Below are 24,253 nucleotides of genomic sequence, written 5' to 3' on the forward strand. Positions count from 1 at the left end.
GATATGGAATAATTGTCCTTACTGTACCAGGACTAGGTCCCCAGTGTAACACACTTGACTGCGGTGTCCCTGGGATTTACATAATCACTATTATCAAAACTGTAATTACTGATGCCAGCTGTGCAAAGCCCTGGTCCTTGTAAAGAGCTGTGAACCCTGAAGGAGCCGGGCACTGGGACACCACTTGAGTGGAAAAACCTTCCTTCATCTACTTACTCCCCTTGGTAAATGCTAATTCTGACAATTACATAGAAACCTTAAAAATGAGTTAGGAAAATTGGGAATGGACAAAGAATACTGCAGGAAAGTTTGATTATGTTTTCACAAGAGTTCAAAGCATCACAGTATAAGAAAAAATAAGAGGTAAAAAGCAAAAAGTAAATTTATATATGAAACATATCTAGCTCCATCTCCAACTCTATTCATATCTTTGGTAAATTTTCTACCCTTAGATATATTGTTTCATACACATGTATTTGTCTAAATACATATTTATATACACCCCATAGATTCATATGTGTGTGTGAAACTAAGATCCCCAAACTTTATCCCTCTGTCCGTCTGGCCAGTGGAGACGTGTTATTTTTCTAAGTGTTATTTAAAAACCTTTATATTGTTAACATTTCAATGTCTTAAAAATTACCATTTACATGTTCTCTTCACAATATGTTCATGTAGGGAATCATTTGTAGAAAACACTGCCTATTCCAGCATTTGGTATTCCTTCTAAAAACAGTGAAGCAGACATCTTTTAACAGCACATGCCAAGATATAGCAATTATTTTACTGATTGTCAGTGGGTTTTCATTTCTTAATAAATGAGAAATGTGGTAAAAAGAAACATTTGATTTTTGGTTTGTACATTTGTTTAGCCTTCATTTCCAGACAAACATCCACTGAGCTCATACCTTTCACTGTTCTTTAATTCTTCATGTTCTTGTGTCTCTTATTTTTTCAACATAGATTTCACCATTCAACCTAATAATGGCTCCCTAAAATACTCCCTAATCTCTCCTAAATCCTAAACTTAATTAAATCTAAGTTCCTTTATGCCAGCTTCAATATAGGAGACTATGGCAGGTAAAAATCAAATAAGTATGATGAATGACATCATTTTTTAATTTTTGATCATCTGTCTCAATTGGGTCCTTACTATTGCCAAGCAGTCCTGTAATCTCATTCATTGCACACTCCATTGCTTCTCCCACTGGGATAGAGCCCTTTTTATATTTTATTCACTCTCCTCAAACTTCAACCTCCTCCCCCTCAACCCACACTATCAGATGATATCCCTGCATATCAGTCAGGCTTCTCCAAAGAAACAACGCAACCAATAGGAAGTATGTGTGATTTATATAAGATTTTACATGGATAGCATGCTTAGCATGATTTCTGAGGGAAGAAGAATTCTGAGAGACAAGCAATCTGTAAGCTAAATATTATTACAGTAGTAGAAGCTTAAACCACTAGAAAGCTGTTTATCATGGCAAGGACTGCATTTCATTGTGATCTTTTTCTCTTATTGTTCCTCCTCCATCATTATCATTGTTCTTGTGGTTATCATCATCCTAAAAATAAGTAACCCCTACTGGGCTCTTTCAAGGCAGCAGGCAGGCACTATTCTAAGTGCTTTATCTACTTGAGCTCACTCAATTGTTACAACATTTCTATGAGTTAGAAACTCTTTTTACCTTTATATAGAAAGGAAATTGAAGGTCACAAGTAGGAAGAAACTTATACAAGCTATCAAATTCAAGGGACTTTGCATTGCTTTTCTGGAGAGAAATTAGTCCTTGAGTCTCAAATCCGGCTGAAGTGAGTTCAAGTTGGTAAACTTATGCAACATCTTGTGTCTCAGTTTCCTATTAATGAAATAGGATATATAACAATCGTCATCTCCCAATAATCATGTGGATATTAAATAAATTATGGGAAAGTCAGTGTGATTGCTGGCATTGGAGATTACTGTTAGTTTACAAAAGTAATACTTTTATTATTATTATTATTATTATTATTATTATTAAATCAGAAGGAGTTAAGCAAACTTAATATTCCCTGAATTTCAGGCAGTAAGCATATTTTGCTAATTGATTGCTACAATAAATAAGAATTTTAATATATGGGCTGAATTAATTTAGCTGACTAACTAAATAGTCCTAGACATCATTGAGAATAAAGCAAGTCAAGAGTCCAGATTTGAGATTTTAAATTGCTACCTAAGGATTCTGACAACTTTCTCTTTCCTTTTTCATACTTTCAATACACTGCTCTCCACACTTTCCCACTTGTTTTTAATTTTCAGACCATAATAACTTTGAAAGTTTAACTTCTTGTGAAATAGAACTTATGATAATAACAATATAAATAAAATCATAATAGATATTTTAAAGTCTTTTAGAGTTTATAAAGCATTGTCACTGACACGATCATTTCCAATTGTAAATAACAAGTTCACCATGGAAACAAATGATGCCAACATAGGTCTGATGGTCATATTATGTTCAACACATTCAAGGAAATTTTTTAATTTAAACAGTGTAAATTCTAATAGTGTTTGGCTTGTATCTCTGTGAAGACCCTAATATATTATCTTGTATTTATTTAAGCTTCTGACTGGATATACGGTGTACACAGTTCTGAAGGTTGGCAAATTCCAATGCCCGCCAAACCTTTATTGTAGTATTATCTGATAGAATATGGCTTAGAAATTTTAATTATTTCTCTGCCAATCTGTAGACTGGAAGAAACAGGTTTCAAGTCCAACTTCTAACCCCACATCCCAATCTCACATTTTCCAGTATAGATAAACCTTAGGATGCACCTCTAAAAATCTAATATATTGCTTTAATTAAAGTTTTTTACATAGGATTACTTTGTAGTGTACATTGCCATGCTAAATCTCTCTGGTCAATGCACTAATGGAAGTAAAATTTACATGTACTTACTCTGTATGTTCTTCTCCACATTTGGCATTGCTGAAAGAGAGGTTGACTACAAACCTTAACCCCAGTGTACTTAGCAGTCAAATGTAACATCCCAGCCATCAATTCTAATATTAAGAAAATATTTTTTTATTTTAAATTCCATGTATGCATGTTTCAGTATAGGGTAATTAATTATATAAAATAACAACAGTGTAATATAGACTACTCCTCAAATGACTTTAACACATAAGAGCATGTATGCCTGCTCCATTAATGCTCAGTGTCATGTTTTACATCCACCTCTGTTTGAACAAATAATTGGCTACATGAAAAATACATTGAGAAAGATTTACATAAAAATGAATGTTTTTACATGCGTTCTCCTCCCCCCAACAGTCATGAGTCCTCCCCATAGGTTTGGAAAACACAAGAATAAATTAAATATTTATGCAAAACCAGATCTGGCTGGAATTTTCATCAATTAAATTAAATAAATAAAATAAACCCTGACATTCTGTTATAGAAATGACCCCTGAACAAACTGCCAATGGATCATATAGTTCTAGAAGGTGAGTTTATTAAAGAGCTTATTTTTCCTAGAAAATTTAAGTTTTCCTAGAGATACTATGTCAATTTGGAATTACTATGACTTAAATTAGAAATAATGAAATATTTTGAAACAGTTTATCGTCATTTTATTTCATTTTGACAAACAGGTGAAGTCAGTCTTTTTGGAAAGAGAAAATGCAAACCCTTAATATATTACCTGGTCATTAGTATGTTTTTATATTAAGAAAGGATAGCATAATTTAGCTGGCAAAACAAACCATTCGTTGTCAGAGAGAGAGAGCTTTGTTCCATTGTGAGTTATGACTTAATTAAACGTATGATTGTAAAGCTGTTTCAGTTCACTTTTACCCAAATACAAAGTACAAGCACACATATAAATAGGTGAATAAATAAATAAAGTGCATATTAGCTTGGATAATTTTATTAACCTCAAGTCATTCAAATGCAGAGGTCTGACTTTGCAGAACTGCTGAGGAAGCAAACTAGCAATTTGCTGACACGTCACAGGTGATTAATGAGTTAGTTTCTTTTTTTAACTGTTTGCTCTTTCTGCATCCTGTTCCCATTCCCATTGCAGCATCTGACATGAACGTAGCGCCCCAATTCCAATGACATGTTTTCCTCCTTTTCATACTTAACTCTATGTAGAAGTCAATTTTTTCTTAATTTGATCCTACTTTGCTGTTTGGAATAAATAGAATGTATAAGAATAGCACGGTCAATTCTTCAGATTGATAGAAAATAAATAAGGGAGGAGTAACATATGAGAACCAGCTTTCTTGAAATGAGGAGAAAGTCAAAGGAGAAAATTAATCAACACATACACGGCACACAAAACTTGCAACATAGGTTAATTTCATTTGTAGACTTAGGAGAATGCCATTGCTTGTTTCCTTGAGTTCTCTCTAGCATCTAGTTGAGCTGTATGAAATTGCCATTTTGGTGGGTTAAAAAGAATTTCAAAATAGCCATTTCATGTGGTTCAAACTAATCAATGAACTAGAACAGCTGTTTTCAAGGATGTTAAAAATAAAAGCCATTCTCTGTAAATGGAATGTCATAGAAAGTGATTAACATAATTTGCAAAAACTTAGGCTGTTTAATTTTTAAATGAAGACTTCTTCCTTTGGTTTAATGGGCCTTATGTAGTACCTATCACGTGTCAGAACTGGGAAACACTGTTTAACAGAACAGGCGATAAACCTACTCTCAAAGCTTACAATCTAGTGGATGAGGGAACATTTAAGATACATACATGGAATGGAGGTACACTCTGTTCTAAAATAAAAAGTGGCAAGGACACAAATAAAGCAGGGATGAAGATGTTGGGTGAGAGAGTAGGATCACAATTAAAAACGGTGCTCTGGGAGGCCTCAAGAGAAAAAGGATGTCCTGACATAAGTGAAGGACAAGACGTGAATGTTTACTGTAAAGCAGTAGCCACTATACTCTGAAGGTCAGTGTAGGACACCAAGTGTTGGTGTGGCACATGCTTAGTGTCACTGATCTGCCGCTCACTTGCTGATATGGGTCCAATGCCTGGTTTGTAGTTCTGACAGATTCTGTGGAGTCTCATCGTTCAACTTGCCTGAGTCCTGAAGCAGAAGCTCACGGCAAACAGCAGCTGCTTCTGAAGGTCACATGCGTTGTTGAAGTTAGAGACAGTGAACAGTAGATATGGGTTTCCATTTGTTGACATTTGTTCTGGTTTGCTTTTGCAGGTTTTAGTTTGTTTTTAAAGGCTCTGCTTTGACCTTGTTCACCTTGTTTCCCTTGTGGCTTTCTTACTGACTTCTACTTCCATTCTTGTCCTATGGTGATTCTAGGCCCACCACCAGACTCACATGTGACAGCCTTCTAGGCACTACCTTACGGGCTCTCATACTTATGAAAGGTTTAATCGCTAATATAAATGCCATGTTCCATATGATCTTGTACTGGTTTTGTTTACTTTTTTGAATCCTAATTAGGACACTAATCCATGTCTGATATCTTATAATCCTCTCAAATGTAGCATATTCACAACAGAGTTCCTGCTGCGCTCTAGCACACACTTGTTACCTTCACAGTCTCATCCAACACAATTAATGGCAACTTTATCCTTTTTTTTGTTCAGCCAAAGAGCACAGAGTCACCTTTGATGATTGTCTTTTATGTGCCCCTTGCAGTTTGTCATTCTGGAAATGCTGGAAGTTCTACCTTAAACACGAAGCCAGTGCATTAGCTTTTTATTCTTTATTTCTTTGGCACTCCACTGTGGCCCATGCCACCATCATGTCCTACCTGCATGCATCAAGATCATCCACAGAGAGTAAGTGCAGTTAAAATACAGTGGGGCCCCATGGGGTACTTCAATATTTTGAGGTTAGACAATTGAGAGATCAATGAAGGACACTGTATAGGAAGATCCACAAGAGTGGAAAGAAATTCAAGAAAGCACAGGAAACTAAAAATCCCCTTGGGATAACAAATTAACAATTTGATGAGAGAAGGTGATCATTTGCCATCTGTCGGCAGGACTGATGAACTACTTTATTGAGAATGGGCACTGTGGTGCTTCATCACAGTTGCTCACCAGGTATAATAAAGAATGTATGGCAGACTCATCCACAGAGCACTACTCAGTGGTAGAAATTTTCAAAATATGTACTTCTTGTTAGTTTATTAGGATGGAATGCAGGATGATTTTCACACAAAGATCAAATTTTACACAGTGAACATTTCTCCCCGTATCTCTATGGCTATATCAATTGATGTTCAACATCACCATGAGATCCTTATTTATTTAGACTACAGGTCACTGGAAAAGTTTACCCAGAACTAAGGGGAAAAAAGCCTGTATTGAAAAAGCAATCTTCAATTCTCTTGCTCCTGAGCTCACTGTTTACTAGTAAATAAAAACTGTACAACTCAAGCCATATGAACTATCAATAACTATTTGACAGTTGCTATTATACTGAATGAGCCAACTGAGGAGACTGAGCTTCTATTTCTACTCCCCAGATGAGTCGCTTAACCTCTCTTTACCCTACAAAGATAGGGATAAATTATTCCTTGGCATACCTCAAGAGAAAAATGTGAATATTGGTGAGATAATATTTGCAAAGCTATTTGAATGTCTCATATACAAAAAAGGTGAAATTAGATTCTTCCTGTGCATTTGAATGGATAAGGGATGAAGAAAATGCTATGCATTCTCAGAAACTGCTGGTAACTACAGATATCTTCACTAGACATATGCCTATATTAAACATACACATGAAATAATTATAGTAAACCTGAGGACCTGGTGTTTTGAAAAACAACTTTAACTTTCTGTCATGGTTTGTGCTATTTAGGTAACATGACTGGCAGTCATTCTAGTCCTTTTCTTTCACTCTCAAATCTTGTCTAATCTCTCTCCTCAGCATCTTGCTAAATGCCTATTACTGTACTGAAACACTTTTATTGCAGATTGCCACATCAATTGATATAGCCATAGAGATTGACCACATGTTTACTGATGTGGTCATCTCGCCCCTGATCTCCTGGCCCACAGCTTTATGTTTCTCTATTTCATCCTCAACATGCATTACATACACAGTCCTTATTTGGTTCCTGTTTCTTTCATTCAATCCTATGCCCACCACTCCCCAGATTTATCCCAGAAATGCTGAATTACTTAATGCTGTTTTGCATTTCTGACTTTTGAATACCGATTAACTGAAATACCTCTTCCTCCTACATGGATACAGTGGAGTATAGTAACAGGAGTGTAATAGTGTATAATAGACAAGAACTAAATTTTTAATATCTAAATACAGTATAATGGATTAGTGTCAGGTGGGAATACTAAGAGGTCTCTACTCAAGAATGAAATTGGTTTATTGTAACATATCTGTCTCTTTTCTTTTTAACAAATAAATTAGTGACTTTTTTGAGGCTGATAGCTCTAATTAGAAATATGATGATTGTACCACGTTAGCTCTGTTTAGAAATACGATGATTGAACCATGTTAGTTTTTTTTTTAAATTAAGCTTGAACATTCTGTGTCCCTCTGAGAATGACATTCAGATGAGGTAAAAGTTTAGATTCTAACAATGAATGGTGGGACTAAGTGGAAATAAGTGATTTTAGGCTTCTTAGGGCATGATTTAAAAGATTTGGGGAAAAAAGCTGGGGATGCTAAGCAGAACAAGTCCAAAGCACTCAATGTATTTTTATTTATTTATATTGGAAAATATATTTGTCTAATTCAATAATGCTAACAAATTATATATGTATATATGTATTGCATATAGCATAGACACATATTTTATTAAAATACTCCCACAAAATATGGCAATATACCAAATATCTTTCCCCTACCCAAAGCTGATTTTTATAAAAAAACTGGTGCTATGAAATCAAATATCTAGAGTCAGAATTTGCTCCATTACTCAGTAATTTCGTAATTGCTGTGTTAAGTGCTTTGCAAACATCAGTTATCTCCCTAATTCTCATGATAGCTATTGAGGTAGGTACTACGATTATCTTCTCTTTGCAGGTGACAGGTGCCATACAGGACAAGTGCATGATACACTTTCTGTTCCTGATGTTTGCTTTTCTTAAGGTATAAAAAGTTTAAAAGTATTTTTAGTATTTTAAAATAGGTGTGTAAATATTTTAACTATGACTTAGAAAAAGAGTTAATTATCAATTTTCTATCACATGCTTTAATTCCTGACCTCCAAGATAAAATTTAGAAAGAAATATTCTTACAGAATGATTTGAAAACTATGTAACACAATGGTTATGTACTATAAAGTCAGATATTTGCATTCAGATTCTATTATTTGGTAAATTTGGTAAATAATTCTATTTCACTGATAATCATCTTCATTATCTATAAAATGAGAATAATATTTCAAATTTACATACTTTTGTGAGAAATAAATGTTAACAATATTAAACTTTATATAGAGATACAACAAACTTTAATTAAAATACATTTTTTTAAATTTTAATCATTGTTCAAGTATAGTTTTCTGACTGTTACTCCCATCCCAGCCCACCCACCAAGCCCTCCTCACCTCCCTCCCATTTCCACCCTTCCAATTTGATCAATAAAGTTAATTCAAAATTGCTGAAGATTTTGTGAGAATTTTCCATACTGAAGAAAGAAGTGAAAGACAGACTTTTTAATACCACAGAGGAGGGTACAGATCTCTGTCTTTAGTGAAGACAAGAATTGGCAGCTTAGTCCAATTGCAGAGTGAATTGGAGTTTTAGGAAATCATTGTTCAGGAAATGGAATTATCAAATGCATCACAATTTTTTGCACTACTTATTTTTTCCTGTTCCAAATAGAAGTCTGTCATACACTGTGTAATATGCTCATGTCTTATAGACTTATTTCTCAACTCATTTTTGCAAATGCATCAATAATAAGATTTGTTAGTGTCTTTTTTGTCCCTACTGGCATATTATAAATGCTTACAGAATAAGTGCTTTAAGGAAATGTCCATCATGGGCCACATTATGCACAAATAAATATATTAGGCTACAAAATTCCCCAAGCTTTTTGAGTGGCAGCAACTTAGTTTTTTAAAACAACTTTAGTTCCATTCCTCTACATCGACTGGCAAAATAGAGTTAGCTGTCAGCGGAAAATTTTTAAAAAAACTCGTGTGGATGAGTGATGAGATGAATGATACATCTTGCAGGTGGGTGGTGATCAGGTTCTTTGTGTCGCGAAGGCAGACAACAAAAGTGATTGCGTTCTTCAGGAATATACAGATAGAACATTTTTGTTGCTTTTATTCTAATGATTAATTTATCAGCCAACTTGAAAAATACTGAGCATATTTTATTTATATACCAGAGATGAAAAACGGTCTTATAGAAATTGGCATGGTGCTGGGAATACATCACATTAAATATTATTCTGACCATACACCAGTATCTAGGTGGGAGGCGGAACCCAGCTTGGGCTATAATCATTACAGGATTTTACTCTAAATTATTTGTGTTAAATATATTTTTACTTTTATGAGATAAATCCCCAACTTTTAAATGTTACAGAAGTTTGCAACAATTATATAGAACATTGAAGAAAAGTTTTACTTTGTCATTTACTTGTTCACTCAACAAACATCTACCATGATTGGCTACGTACCATATTAGGCAATAGACATTACTACTGCTTATCCTAATGGTTTAAACATAAACATCACTTTCACAGAGAAGCCTCCATTGTCTCCTATACTTTATTTTTTTTAAGTTTTAAATTTTCCTCTTATTATTATTTTTTTACATTTCTTTTTTTAAAATTTTTTTATTGATTATGCTGTTACAGTATAATTGACCCTTTCATTCCCCTCCACTCTACCCCCCATCCCTACCATTACCCTCCTTTAGTTTATGACCATGTGTCTCAAGTCCTTTAGATTCTATATTTCCCATTGTCTCCTATACTTTAATTGTCTGCTACACTATATTCTCATGCATTCTTTAATATTCAATTGCATATATATTTTTGTTATTGCTCATAGAATGTCCATCTTTCCCAATTTTCTGTAGGCTTGCATATCAAAAGTTGTATCTGTTTTCTTAGTTATTTTAACTCAAGTATTCATAGCAAGAGCTCAATATTTTTCAGGCATTGAAAAGGCATACATGCAAATAAAAAAATTAACTTACGCTATTTTGTTAAAATATACAGAAGACACCCTGGGCATGCAAAACATGAGTGTCTGAGAATGTCAAAAATATAATACACAGGTGACTCTGAGATAAGATATGTTTGCTTCTGGGAAAAGAAGAATGGTGAGGCAGATGTAATGGGAGGTAAAAGAAAAAAGTCTGTAAGCACAGTATGGAAAACTACTCACCAAGTCCGAGAGTCAGGTACAGGGTGCTGGGAAATGATTCCAGATCAATGGTAGGAACTAGCTTTTGAAAGGCCCTCCCCATGAATTTTTAATGCGTATATTTTTCAATGTATTTCTCTTTATCTATAGATAGATTTTATATATATGAAGATATTGAGGAACTAAGTAGGAAAATGATAAGATTCAATTTTTGCGTGAGAAAAAACACTCTTAAGGTGAATTGTTAGATGAGTAGATACTTCTGGTCTCACATATCCAAACACTGTGTGCTCTATTAATGGTTTAGTCACTTACATATATCTGTTTACATGTATGTCCAGGAACCCACATTGAACATACATTTATAATGATGCTTAAGTTTGAAATGTGTCTTGTGGTTTTATTCTTTGCTTTTTTATATTTCATCTAGATTGTTTCGCTAATTCACCATTTTGAATTACTTTTCACATTTTACATCTTATAGGCCATAAAATATTTATGGTGTATAGTGTGATTCTATGTGTTAATCAAATTCATATCACCTGTCTGGAACCTCAACACTTTTATCATAACTGTGTTTGTGTGTTTTCCCCTCTCTCAGTGACGTACAAGGGAATGGGTATTTTTTTAATGAGCAACAAAATACATTAAAATGTTTAAGTGTACAAGTTTTTTAAACATTTAGATGCTGCTGTCGTAATATTTTTCCCCACAAACACTCTTCCCCTGTGGGGGCGACTTTCCTCAAAAGTCCCCCCATGTGCCATAGATGAGAGTAAATATGACTGAGACATGATGTGATTTGCTTAGGGAGGAAAAGTGGCCATTTTCCTAGAGGAAAAAGGCCAGCAGCAGCCAGTTTCTCTGAGGAGAAAAAGGCCTCGAGTCCCCTCCTCCAAGGCCTTTTATTGGGTTCTAATACACAGGAATACAGGGTGGCAAGGATCAAACAGTAGATAACATTTCAAAGAAATCCGAGGGCTTAGTATGAGTGAGTCTGTCAGGAACAGAGTTTTAGGGTTTCTTGCTCGAACCCTTATCATATGAATGAAAGCACTCTTAGCAGAGCAGGCTTCACAGGTTTATCAGGAAGCCTTTTTGATGCCAGATTTTCCCTAGGACAGGCTCTAGCAAGGCAAGGAGCTGCACCTCTCCCCAACAGGTATTCAGGCTTAAGGGGATTAGAGCCAGAAAGTGCTTCTCCCAGAGAACATGGGGACTCAGGCTATGTCAAAGCTGGGGGGGCGAGAGTCCATTGCTCTTTGTTTCAGCAACCCTAGTCCTACCGTGAAGGCCTCCCAAGTGATCAAGTGTGGCTTAGGTTGCCCCCCCCCAGCTGTGAGGGGTCTTACCTGTCATTGACTTCCAACCAAGCTTTGGGGGCAGGGAGAGGAAACTGAGGCAGCGTTTGCCACCAGAAACAAGCTTTATCTCCTGTGGCTCACATTCCAGAGCTCATCCCTCACCCTCAGCCACAGGGAGTCGAGATACAATTCCTAGAACCAGGCAGAGCAGTCTACAACATTCCCCCTAAAACATAATAAAATATAAGCAAAAACATTACACAGAAAAAATAAGAGTTCCATTCCTTACTATTTGTGATTGATGATAAGTTAAAATTATTCATACATTTTACTGATTGAACAGGAAGGTTGTGTGAAAGAGTCCTGGCAGCTAAGATTGAGAAAGGAACTAATTCACTAATTTAACATTTATTGAGTGTTTGATACACACAAGAAAAATAACAGTTTATCCCCTGAAGGAGCTTTCAGCCTAGTGAGAGACAAAGAGGAGGAACCTTTGCAATAAAGTGCAGAACTGTGAGCTTCACAGAAAGTTGCATCAGGGAGGTGGCATTAGAGCTATGTCATGAGCATCTTCAGGAGCTCATCAGGCCGAGCCTGAGAGAAAGCAACAGAGAACAGAATGTTTGACTGTATAGAGGAGGGGAAATGCATACTAGATTCAAAGAAGCATAATATGTGTGTGTGTTAGTTAAAAAGGGCAGGTTCAAGAAAGAAGTCCCAGGAAAGTCATAAGAGATGAGAATGGAAAGTTAATTGCGAGCCAGAGATGATTTAAAGCTACCAGAAACTTTCACATAAGGGAGTGCCTAACTTAGATTTGTCCTAGGAAGGATCATCTCACACTCATGTGGGGAGTGGGCTGGGTGTAAAGGCAATTAGTGACAGGACATGAATAGAAATGAAGTTAAGGTATTGGTAGGATTCATGAACAATATAAGAATCTGAAATTCATTTCTAAGATGACTTTGGTGAGTGGATAAGAGAATGTGGGGGGAAATGGAGCAAGAATAAGAATGACTTAGAGATGACTCAAGTAGTTGGATGGGAAGCAAGTGGGGCATAACGCAAGACCAGAGGACAGATATTTAAAATGAGGAAAGCTGATGTTGTGGAAGGCATAGGATAAGAAGGTCTTAGAAGTCACCTAGACCAAGAGACTTTTTGAAGTTTAGTAGTTATTGGTAACTTCAGTGGAAGTTCTGAGCCAGGGAAATAAACATAGACATTCAGGTTCATGTTCCACTTTGCAGCCAATAAATGAATGTGCAAAACAACATGTTAGTGAGTAGAAGGCATTGGAAAGCCTTTCAGACAGTGTTGTAGAAATAATGTTTGATTTTCTGTGACTGGCTTATTTTACTTAGTATAATGCTTTCAATTTTTTTTAATTTTTAAAAGATTTTATGTATTTTTCTCCAGAGGGGAGTGGGAGAAGAGAGGGAGAGAAATACCAATGTATGGTTTCCCCTTGTATGTCCCCTGCTGGAAACTGGCCTGCAGCCGAAGCATGTGCCCTGACGGGGAATTGAACCGAGATCCTCTGGTTCTCAGGCCTGCGCTCAATCCACTGATCTACACCAGCCAAGGCTGCTTTCAAGTTTTATTGATGCCATTGCAAATGGCATGATTACCTTCTTTTTTAAGGTTGAGTAGTATCCATTGTATGTACTTTTTCTTTACTTATTTATCTATTATGAATAGCACAGGGATGAACATGGGAACACAACTATCACAGTGAGATTGTAATTTTAAATTCTTTTGAATATATGTGGGATTCTTGAATCACATGGTAATTTCATTTTTGTAAGACATCCATACTGTTTTTCATAGCAGCCACACCATTTTCAATTTCTATCGATAATGGAGAAGAGGTCTGAATTCTCCATATATGTACATTATATATATATTATATATATACATTATATATATATAATCTCTGATATATCCCTGATATATAGATATATACCTGATATATATATATATATCAGGGACTTGATATGCATTTCCCTGATGATTAGTGGTGTTGAGCAGCTTTCCATATACCTACATATCTGAGGCCCATTTGTATATCTTGTGTAAAAAATGTGTATCCAGGTCCTTTGCCAAATTTTGAACTGGGTTATTTGTTATTCTATTGAATAATATGAGTTTGTAAATATATTTTGAATATTAACCTCTTACCAGATATATGATTTGCAAACATTTTATTTTATTAAGTTGTATTTTTATTCTACTGATTTTTTATTTGCTGTGCAGAAGTTACAGTAATTAAAGCAATATGGTATTGCTATAAAGACTGACATAAAGAATAGGAAAGAGAATAGCCAAAATTTAAAGCCACATAGTTAACAATCAACCGATGGTCAACAGGGGAGCCAAGAATAGACAGATGATGGGGAAAAGACAATCTCTTTAACAAATGGCATTGGGAAAATTATATCCACAAGTAAAAGAATGAAAGTATACCCCTATTCAATGCTACACACAAAAATAAATTCAAAATGTATAAAGACTTAAATGTTACACATTAAACTGTCAAACTCCTAGAAAAATATCATAGGGAAAAGCTTCTTGACATTGTCCTTGACAATGATTTCTTCAGTGTGACATCAGAAGCACTAGCGAAAGAACAAAAATAAAATAGAACTACATGAAAGGGAAAGGCTTTCTTTTATTTTATTTTATTTTATTTTATTTTATTTTATTTTTTTTTAAATTGTTTATGCTGTTACAGTTGTTCTATTCCCCCCTTCATTCCCCTCCACCCTGCCCCCCCAACCCCCCGATTACCCCCCCTTTAGCTTATGTCCATGTGTCTCAAGTCCTTTAGGTTCTGTATTTCCCATACTATTCTTGCCCCCCCATCTATTTTCTATCTACTGTCTATGCTACTTGTTTTCTGTACCTTCTCTCCCCGTCTTCTACTCCCACTCCCCTGTTGCTAACCCTACTTGAGCTCTTCATTTCTATGTTTCCACTCCTGATCTAGCTGTCCTTTTAGTTTGCTTTCGTTTTAGGTGTGGTTGTTGATAACTGTGAGCTTGTTGTCCTTTCACTGTTCATGTTTCTTTAACTTCTTTTTCTTAGATAAGTCCCTTTAACATTTCATATAATAAGGGCTTGGTGATGATGAACTCCTTGAATTTGGTCTTATCTGAGAAGCACCTTATCTGTCCTTCCGTTCTAAATGAAAGTTTTGCTGGGTAGAGCAATCTTGGTTGTAGGTCTTTAGTTTTCATGACTTGGAATATTTCTTTCCAGCCCCTTCTTGCCTGTAAGGTCTCTTTTGAGAAATCTGCTGACAGCCTGATGGGGACTCCTTTGTAGGTGATTGTCCCCTTAGCTCTTGCTGCTTCCAGGATTCTCTCCTTCGTTTTAATTTTGGCTAATGTAATTATGATATGCCTTGGTGTGTTCCTTCTTGAGTCCAACTTTTTTGGTACTCTCTGGGCTTCTTGGATTTCTTGGAAGTCTGTTTCCTTTGCCAGATTGGGGGAAATTTTCTTTTATTATTTGTTCAAATAGTTTTTCCACTGGTGGTTGTGTCTTTCCCCCTTCTGGTACCCCTATAATTCGGATATTGGAGCGTTTATAGATGTCCTGGAAGTTCCTAAGCTTCTCCTCATTTTTCTGAATTCTTATTTCTTCATTCCTTTCTGATTGATCATTTTTTTCTTCCTTCTGGTTTACTCCATTGAGTTGAGTCCCAGTTTTTTTTTCATCTCTATGGGTTTCCTGTGGAATTCCATTCATTTCCCTTAATTTAGCCTTCATATGTTTCTCTAATTTGTGGCTATAGTCCACCAGATCTGTGAGGAAGCTGACGACCAGTGTTTTAAACTGTGCGTCTGAGAGATTTGCTATTTCTTCGTCACTTAGATTTATCTCCGGGACTTTGAGGTCCCCCTGCGACATTTTTGGTCTGTTCTGGCCCTTTAAGTGAGAGAAGCGGCGCCTTGGAGTCCCAGGTCGCTGGGTTGTGACGCTGTATGAGGGGGGCGTGGTCAGAGCGGGGGGGGGAATGGCGCCGCTGCGGTCCCCGCTCACTCCCTCACCCGCGCGTAACCGGGCACCCACAGTCAACTCGCTGCCACCGCCTCCCCACTGACTCCTCCGTAGTCACTCACCCGGTGGGCTGCTCACTAGGTCCAATCCTGGGTTTGGAACCCGTGCGTCTGGATTCGCGCGTCTGGGTTCCGCGCCCGCGCCCGGGTCGAACAAGTTCTCCTTTGTAACTCCTCCACCCGCCGCCGCCGGTTTGCCTCTTACCGGCCGGGCCGGAGAATTTACTGTTTGCGGACTTCCGAAACGTCGCGCGTCTGGGTCCTGCGCCCGCGCCCGGGTCGAACGAGTTCTCCTTTGTAACTCCTCAACCCGCCGCCGCCGGTTTGCCTCTTACCGGCCGGGCCGGAGAATTTGTTGTTTGCGGACTTCCGAAAAGTTCAGTTTTCCGTGTTCTGGTTGTGTTTTCTGATGCTAATATTTAGTTGTCCTTAAACTTGGTTGTGAGAGGAGGCAGGCACATCCACCTTAATCCTCCATCTTGGCGGAAGTGGAAAGGCTTTCTTTAAATGACACTTATTTTATTCATGAATGTTAGATTTAAGTATTATTGCCAACATATCTCTTAGTATGTAGCCCATTCTTTGTGTTACTTAACATTCTTTTGGGATCCTGAATCCCGTAAAATGTCTAATACCTCAGTGCTGTTTTCTATTCACTAATGAGTGTTATCCAATGAATGACACTTTTGGTCAGGAGTCTCGCATGTCCATCTCCCTGACCCATTATTATCTAATTATTGGTTCAAATTTAAGGCATTGCTTTCTTATATTGCTTCATACTTATTTTGAGAAATAAATATGGGAATACAATTTGAAAAATAAATCCCCATATCTAGATGAATGAGGTTTTCAGTAGCTTTAATGATTGTTGATATTACTTCATTATTATTTGCCTATCTGATAGCTTTAAAATTTATATTATAAAAATCTTATTTTTCCCTTACTTCACTTATGTGAAGGATATTAGAAATTAAATATTATTTATTGGTTGTACAGCTCATTCATTTATTCAGAAAATATTTTTATATCTTTCTATTACATATTATGAACACTTCTAGAGCTGGGCATTCAGTGAAGAACTAACCAGAAAATATCCTTGTTCTCTTGGTGCTTTTGTTGGAATAAGAATTTCAGATAGACGTAAATGCTATAAAGTTAATACAGCAAGGTTTTATAATATAGGAAAATCAGTAGGAATAGTTGTCAAAGTCAGTTTCTCTAACATGTGGCAATATTTTAGCTGAATCTTAAATAATAAAGAGGAAGAAGATATATGGTAATTTTGGTGGGTCATGAGTGTTTCAGGAAGAACTGAAAGCAAGTTCAAAGGTGCTGAGATTGCAAGATGGTCTTGGTGAATTTTACAAAGAACTTAATAACTGGAGAGTAGTGAACAAAAAGATAATCAGAAGGAGATAAGTTCAGAGAGGTGGGAAAGATTTGCATTATACAAGGCTTTAGAGAAAATAGAAAATTAAATATTTTGACTTGTACAGAGTATAATATGGAATATGGGAAAAATTTAAGCAGGTCTTTAATATAACCAGATATGTGTTAACAAGACAATGATGGTCACTTATGAAGACTAGTTTACAGTGGAGCAGTGGGAAAAGTAATAGGTCCAACTTGGTGACTTCTGCAATATTTCAAGCAAGAAGGTCAGTAACTTCAGCTATGTTACAAAAAGTGAAGATGGAGAGAAATTACCATATCCTGGAGAATCTACAGTACCTACTGAAGGTAGAGTGGGAGTACATTTATGTGCCAAATTAATCATTTCTCTTAAGTTTTGTAACTGAACAAATGAATGGCACAATGTTCTGTGATTGACAAGACTTGGGGGTACTTTTCTTAGAATGATATGAAATATTTGAGGAAGGACTCTGGAAGACAACTCAGAAAACCTGGGTTATGGTTGTTCCTCTTGATATTGTGCTAAGAAATAAGTCATGATGTTACACATATCTCAGTTTCATCATGTGGATCCATATATGGTTGGAAGAGTGCACTTCCAACTCTAAGTCTTATTGTATAATGAAAATTGAATAAATTACAAACTCCCATAGTTTCCCCTTCAAAAACTCTAAATATACTTATTTTATGTAACTGTTTCTTAGAAACTTCAGAAAATAGCTTTTTATAATATTCTAATATATGAGTTATGTGATTTGAAAACATAGTTTTGTGTTTATGTGTGGAACCTTAATATTGAATAATAATCTTTTTTGGTTATTAATTATAATATTAACAATAAATTATACAGTGTTTTATATTTTCATGTGATAATGAAAGTTGGGCTTATTATACATTATCTTTTTGTTATGAAAATATAGGCTCTATATTTCACATCAATTTTGTCCAGTGAAACAATGTTAAACTTGATACTTGGAAGACACACAAACACATATGGGAAGATTCATGTGAAAAACTGCACACACACAAACACAGAGTTCAAGGAAGTATGTTTTATCTAACATATCTATTCTAAGATCTTATTTTTATCTATTTAATTCTAATTGAATTCTCATTTTTTAAAAAATGTGTACTGAAATATTTCTATGAAACATTTTTATTAAATAAGTCAAGATGTGAGAGAAGTTGATATTCCCACTATATCCTCCTCCCATTAAGGGCAACTTGTATTGTAGCATAGTTTTCTCAAGCTCACCCTCATGTCTACATCAACTCTCCACAACTGAAGGCCCAACTACTTTGTATTTAATTTTTCTCTCTCTTCATCTCTCTTTCTCTTGAGTCACTCCAATTCTATTTTCTCACATGCTCAATCAGAGAACCATGTCAACCTGGTCTTCAGTGTCCCTGTGCACAACTCACCTTTTAAGAGGCACCAGAGGTGACACTGTTTACTGTAGTGAAACGGCAGACATTTAACCAATGTCAAAAAAGCATAAGTAGGATCCACAGGCAAAATAGGTAGGGTCTTTTATTTTCACAAAGAATAAAGAAAATATTTGAAAAAAATACAATTTTCTTTGGGTGAGAATGGTTTCCATGCTCATGGAACATTATAATGTTAAACATTACAACATTTCCTCACTTAAGTATTCCACTGTAACCCCGCAGGACAGTCTCAAATATTTTTTTCTTATTGAATGTGATCAATAGTATGGAAGATTCTTAAAGACTTTGTAGTGAATTTCATGTTTATTATTTGTTAGAAAAAGTTTTAAGCTCCATTATAAGTAAAGTGTTATTTTTTTATCACAGTAATAGTGGGCTTAGAGAATAATTTAGGATTTTTTGATCTGTCTTATCTTGGTTTGCGTTCTAAACTTTCAAGACTGGTACTCTATAATTATAGAATTATAGTCTCGTGGATCTTGAATATAGTATAGTGGTTATATCCCTTTGAGACTCAGAAATCTCTTATAGTAAGGGGAAAATAAATTGATTCTCAGTAAATTGTGAGATTATGCTATTTATGTGTTGTCCAAAGTCATACAGAGGACACACAGTGACTGTGAGCTATGATCTGAGAAAGATAAAAATGAATGTCTACACTTTACAGGAAATTTTTGTAGAGCTCTATGTGTTACACTAGACCAAGCTGAACAACAGTGAAGTGTTTTGTAATCTGCAGCTTATATGTTTTATTTTGAGAGATAGATAGATGATAGATAGACAGAGAGATAGAGAGAGAGAGAGAAAGACAGATAAAGAAGAGAAAAAATAGGATGCTACCCTAACAACTTATTTTGAAGAAGGCAAAGAAGATCATGCTTTGTCCCAAGGCTAGATCTAAATAATGACTACATTACTTCTGCTTTTATTACAGGTCACATTTGTTCTTAATATCCCACAATGATAGTATATTTGGGTTAAATACATAAATAGTCTGGAATAATTTTTTCAATATTCAAGGTCTCATACAGCTTAGAGCCTGTTGCAGCACCTTAAAGTATTTTTCAAATGATCTTTATAAGAACTTCACTAAGTTTACCACACCATTGAACATATGAAAACCCATATTCGAAGTGATTTAGAAGGGGAGAAATCTATTACAATTTTGAGTGAGTCATTGGGAAAAAAACAACTATTGATATCGTAGTTATTGATACTGAGCCCTACAGGTAATTTTTACAACCACCATCCTTGTGGCAGAAACACGTATCTCCAAATATTCCCTTTTTCCTTAGTGGATTGATGTATTTTTATCAGCCTCTAAGTGATCTCATAACCCAGCCCAGATGGGGAAAAAAAGCAAAATTCAAAACTGTGGCAGCCCAGCATTTATTTCCCATAAGCCAGAGGTGGAAGAAAGGCAGCTGTCCAGAGACATGCAAGCTGGATTGGAAAAATCATGGATGCGCATCAGGGTCTGGAGGGCCATACAGAAAAGCCCGTTTACTTTTAGTTTCTTAGTGGTTTACTGCATGCAGGTTATTATTATTATTAGTAGTAGTAGTATTAGTATTAAGCAAAGATGGTGGACATATGGGTGTTTTATATCAATCTTTATATTTTTAATTTTTCAAGTGAAACAACAAAGCACAGAAGTATCTTTTTAGAGCAAGATAGAAAGTTCTATGTACTCAGTAATCTCAAATTATTACCAGATAGCATTTAAGAGGATAAAGACTTAGTGTAAAGATCTGTAGATTAACTAATAGATACCTTGTAAAAGAGCCATGTATATGAGGTGCTTCAGCAAGGAGCAGAGCAGTGGAAGCAGCCTGTGCAACCAGCACAGTCCACACCAGGGCTGCTCCGGAGAGATGTGCTTCCATTTAGACAGAAGAAGCTGCTTTTCACAACTCACAAGACATGGATTAAAGTTTTGAGTCTAGAACTAATTATCTACATAACCCTGGGTAAGCAACTTTCTTTTCTTTTTTTTTTAGCCTTTTTATTTTATTTTTTTTGCAAAAAGTATTGTTTAATGTTTGCAAATGTTTTCACGACATAGAAATTTTCATAATTTATGTGAATGTTAACTTTAAAAATTTTTTTAAGATTTTATTTATTTATTTTTAGAGAGATGGGAAAGGGAAGGACAAAGAGAGGGAGAGAAACATCAATCTGTGGTTGCCTCTAGCACACCCCATACTGGGGACCTGGCCTGCAACTCAGGCCTGTGCCCTGACTGGGAATCAAACTGGTGATGCTTTGGTTTGTAGCCTTGTACTCAATCCACTGAGGTACACCAGCCAGGGTTGGTGAATGTTTACATTTTAATGAACATTGACTGTTTTTCGTTTTATCATTACAAAATAATAAAATATACATATTTGCATATAAGTCTCTATGCAATGATGTAAGTTGTTTCTCAGTAGATACATTTCTCAAATGATTAAGTTCATACCCTATAATTTAACAATTCCAATTTCAAGATAATCACAAAATTTCTTAACTATGTGAAAAGTCTAATAATTTTTTTAGTTCATAATCTGAACAGCAATTAATGAGAATAAACATTACATCTTTGATGATACTGGATACTAGATTTCTTATGTGTTTATTTTTATCAATGTAATGGTAAAAAATGATATGTCACAAAAAATTTTTGTTACCTTTCTAACAAATAAATTGTATAGTTTTATGTATTTTTTTACCTGTTTGTATTATTTCTTCCTTCAATTTTTTTCTTTTTTTTAATTTAAGAACTTTATTGTGGTACAATTCACATATTTTAAGTGTGTATTTCAATGATTTTTGATAAATTTACAAAGTTGTGCAATCATTATTACAATCTAATTTTAGAACATTCCCATCACCCCCACCCAGAGACATATGAAAGGATGCTCAGCCTCATTAGCCATCAGAGAGATGCAAATTAAAACCACAGTGAGATACCACTTCACACGGGTCACAATGGCCATCATAAACAAATTAACAAACAATAAGTGCTGAGGAGGGAACCCTAGTTCCCTGTTGGTGGGAATGCAGAAAAAAGGAACTCAGTGCACTATTGCTGAAAATGAAGACTGGTGCAGCCATTGTGAAAAACAGTACGGAATTTCTTAAGAAAATTAAAAATGGAATTGCCCTTTGACCTGGCAACTCCACTGCTGGGATTCTACCCTAAGAATCCTAAAACACCAATTCAAAAGAACCTATGCATCCCAATGTTCATAGCAGCTCAACTTATAGTAGCCAAGTGCTGGAGGGGACCTAAGTGCCCATCAGTAAATGAGTAGATCAAAAAACTGTGGCACATTTACACAATGGAAGACTAAGCAGCAGAAAGAAAGGAGCTCCTACCCTTTGCAACAGCCTGAATGGAACTGGAGAGCATTATGCTAAGTGAAATAAGCCAGGCAGTGAAAAACAAATACCATATGATCTCACCTGTAAGTGGAACCTCATCAACAAAAGACACAAGCAAACAAATATAACCACAGACATCGAAATAGAAAACAAGTTAACAGTAACCAGAGAGGAGAGGGGAGGGGGATAACAGAGGAAATAATTAGAAGGGTCATCAAGAAACAACTATAAGGGACCCATGGACAAAACCAAAGGGGGAAAGGAATGAGGGTGGGCGATGGGGGTAAGTGAGGTGGGGAAAAGTGGTGATGGTAAAATGGTGACAACTGTAGTTGAACAATAATGAAAAAATAAAAATAAACAAAAAAATTTAAAAAATAACATCTAAACCTAGGGGTCAGGTAGGAAGAGGAGCATGGAGGGATGAGGAGTGTCTACAAATGGGTACAGAGTTTTTAGCCTTTTTAAACATTAAAGTACTGTTGACATACAATATCATATTAGTTTCAGGCATACAACATGCACACCATTTTTAAAACCTAAGATTTATAAAAAACAAGTAGAAGAAAAACGAAACTCTGGGATTAGTGTAGGTAGGAGGCAGATATTGAGCAGCCCTGGGTTCCAATGTCCAATCAAAGGGAGAGAACAAGGATGCTGAATGTCCTCCTGTGCCTTTTTGAAAGGGAAGCCCTGGCACAATGAAATACTGTTGGTGTCCCTCCTGAAGAAAGAGCTGACTGCTGGGAAAGAAAAGCTCCACTGCTATTTTATTCCCTGTGAAAACAGAAGCAGAGGTAGGCAGATGTACCTGTGACCTGATTCAGGAAACAAACAAAATTAAATGCAGGGATAACAAAGGAGACAGGGGATTCTAATAAGATGAAGCAAGGACAGAATACTTAGCAAGATCTTAGCAAAGATAAAGAGGTTTTAGAGTTGGTAGAGATCACCACATAACAATGAAATGTCACAAAACTAAGAAGTGAAGTAAATGGAAAACTCCAAAGTAGAAAAAAATAAATCATATAAAGTAGCAGGTAGGAGAAAGCACAATTCTTTTTTTTTTTAAACAAAGGCCTTTACATTTGAAAGTCAGTTATTTGAACATACTTAATTTATAGTAATAGATGATCAGTTTTCAAAATTATTGGAGAAAGATAAAGATAATTTTGTATAATGAATATATATAAAATATCTAGTGATAGAAACTTCTCAAGAGCAAAATACCATTTATTTTCCTTGTTTCTCTATGGCATAATGTCCAGCTCATGGTTTGAGCTCTTTAACTCAAAGAGTGGAGTAACTGTCAACTTTGTCTACAGAGGGTTGGTATGGAAAAGCACAGTGAATTCACAGAACCAGTGTGGAGTCACTTCTGTAAGTGGTGTTCATGAGCATAACTGGGATTTTAAATGAGACTAACATCTCTGAAGAAGGAAATTGAGAAAAACCTCAGAATCTTACTTTAGAAAATCAGAGCTAGATGCTTTTGAAAGAAGAGACATGCGGTATAGTTCATATCTTTAAAATAAAAAAAATATATATGTTACATTCTGGGTGATTTTACCTGTGCTAGAAACTTGTAAAATTAGTAACTGACTATCTCTTAAAATTAGACATATAGACGAATTTGGGGATAGGAATCAAGCACTGTCTTTATTACTATGAACATGTAATTTAATGAATATATGAATGCATTTCTATTGTGTGCACCTATTGTCTTTTAAACTAATACAATTAGCCAGTTGTAGTGAGAAGAGAACGTCTTTAAAAATGTAAAAAAGGACAAAGAAAAATATTTTTTTCTGTCTGCTACACAGAAAAAAAGTGCCTGTAATGCATAAATCTCCAGTGTAATGAACAGTGTGGGTAGTTTGTGCATGCTGGCATGTAGAATCCCAAGAAGAGACTGATAGATGTCCAAGAAGGTAGGCTCACTGACAACTGTGTCAGCATATTTATTGATATATTTATAGTGCCTAGAATAGTGGAAGATATATATTAGGTATAAAATAAGTATGTGTAGAATTAATAAATAAATGCATGTGTAAAATATGAACGTATCCATCCTATAGGCATCTCTACTTCAATAGAATTCATATGATACAGCAGAGTCACTGTATGCAATAGAGGAGAACTAACATTTACTTATGGGGTAATGAGAGCCATTATTGAGAAAATGGACCTTGAAGAATGAATGGAGCAAAATGCAAGAGGAGTTTTCACATTAGAATAATTTGATGTGCTCATTGGACTTGGCATTGATGTTTTAAATGGTCATAATGATCTATAATAGCCCTGACCCCAAAACAAACAAACAAAAAGA

At 35.6% G+C, this 24,253-nt stretch overlaps 1 protein-coding gene across 3 annotated transcripts in view; it reads left to right on the forward strand.

Moving 5' to 3' along the window:
• The window catches only part of LUZP2 (leucine zipper protein 2), a 375,070-nt gene that overhangs the window by 236,190 nt on the left and 114,627 nt on the right, over nucleotides 1-24,253 (forward strand). For 2 of the 3 annotated variants that reach the window (XM_053672934.1, XM_053672935.1), the window contains exon 6: nucleotides 8,021-8,086. The exons of the other annotated variant lie outside the window; for it this stretch is intronic. In XM_053672934.1, the coding sequence (XP_053528909.1) occupies nucleotides 8,021-8,086 (66 nt within the window). The remainder of the gene's footprint in view (nucleotides 1-8,020; nucleotides 8,087-24,253) is intronic. 3 annotated transcript variants of the gene reach the window in all.

Source organism: Artibeus jamaicensis, unplaced genomic scaffold (assembly GCF_021234435.1).
Source record: "Artibeus jamaicensis isolate MK-2021 breed Jamaican fruit bat unplaced genomic scaffold, CSHL_Jam_final contig_797, whole genome shotgun sequence".
Taxonomy (NCBI): Eukaryota; Metazoa; Chordata; class Mammalia; order Chiroptera; family Phyllostomidae; genus Artibeus; species Artibeus jamaicensis.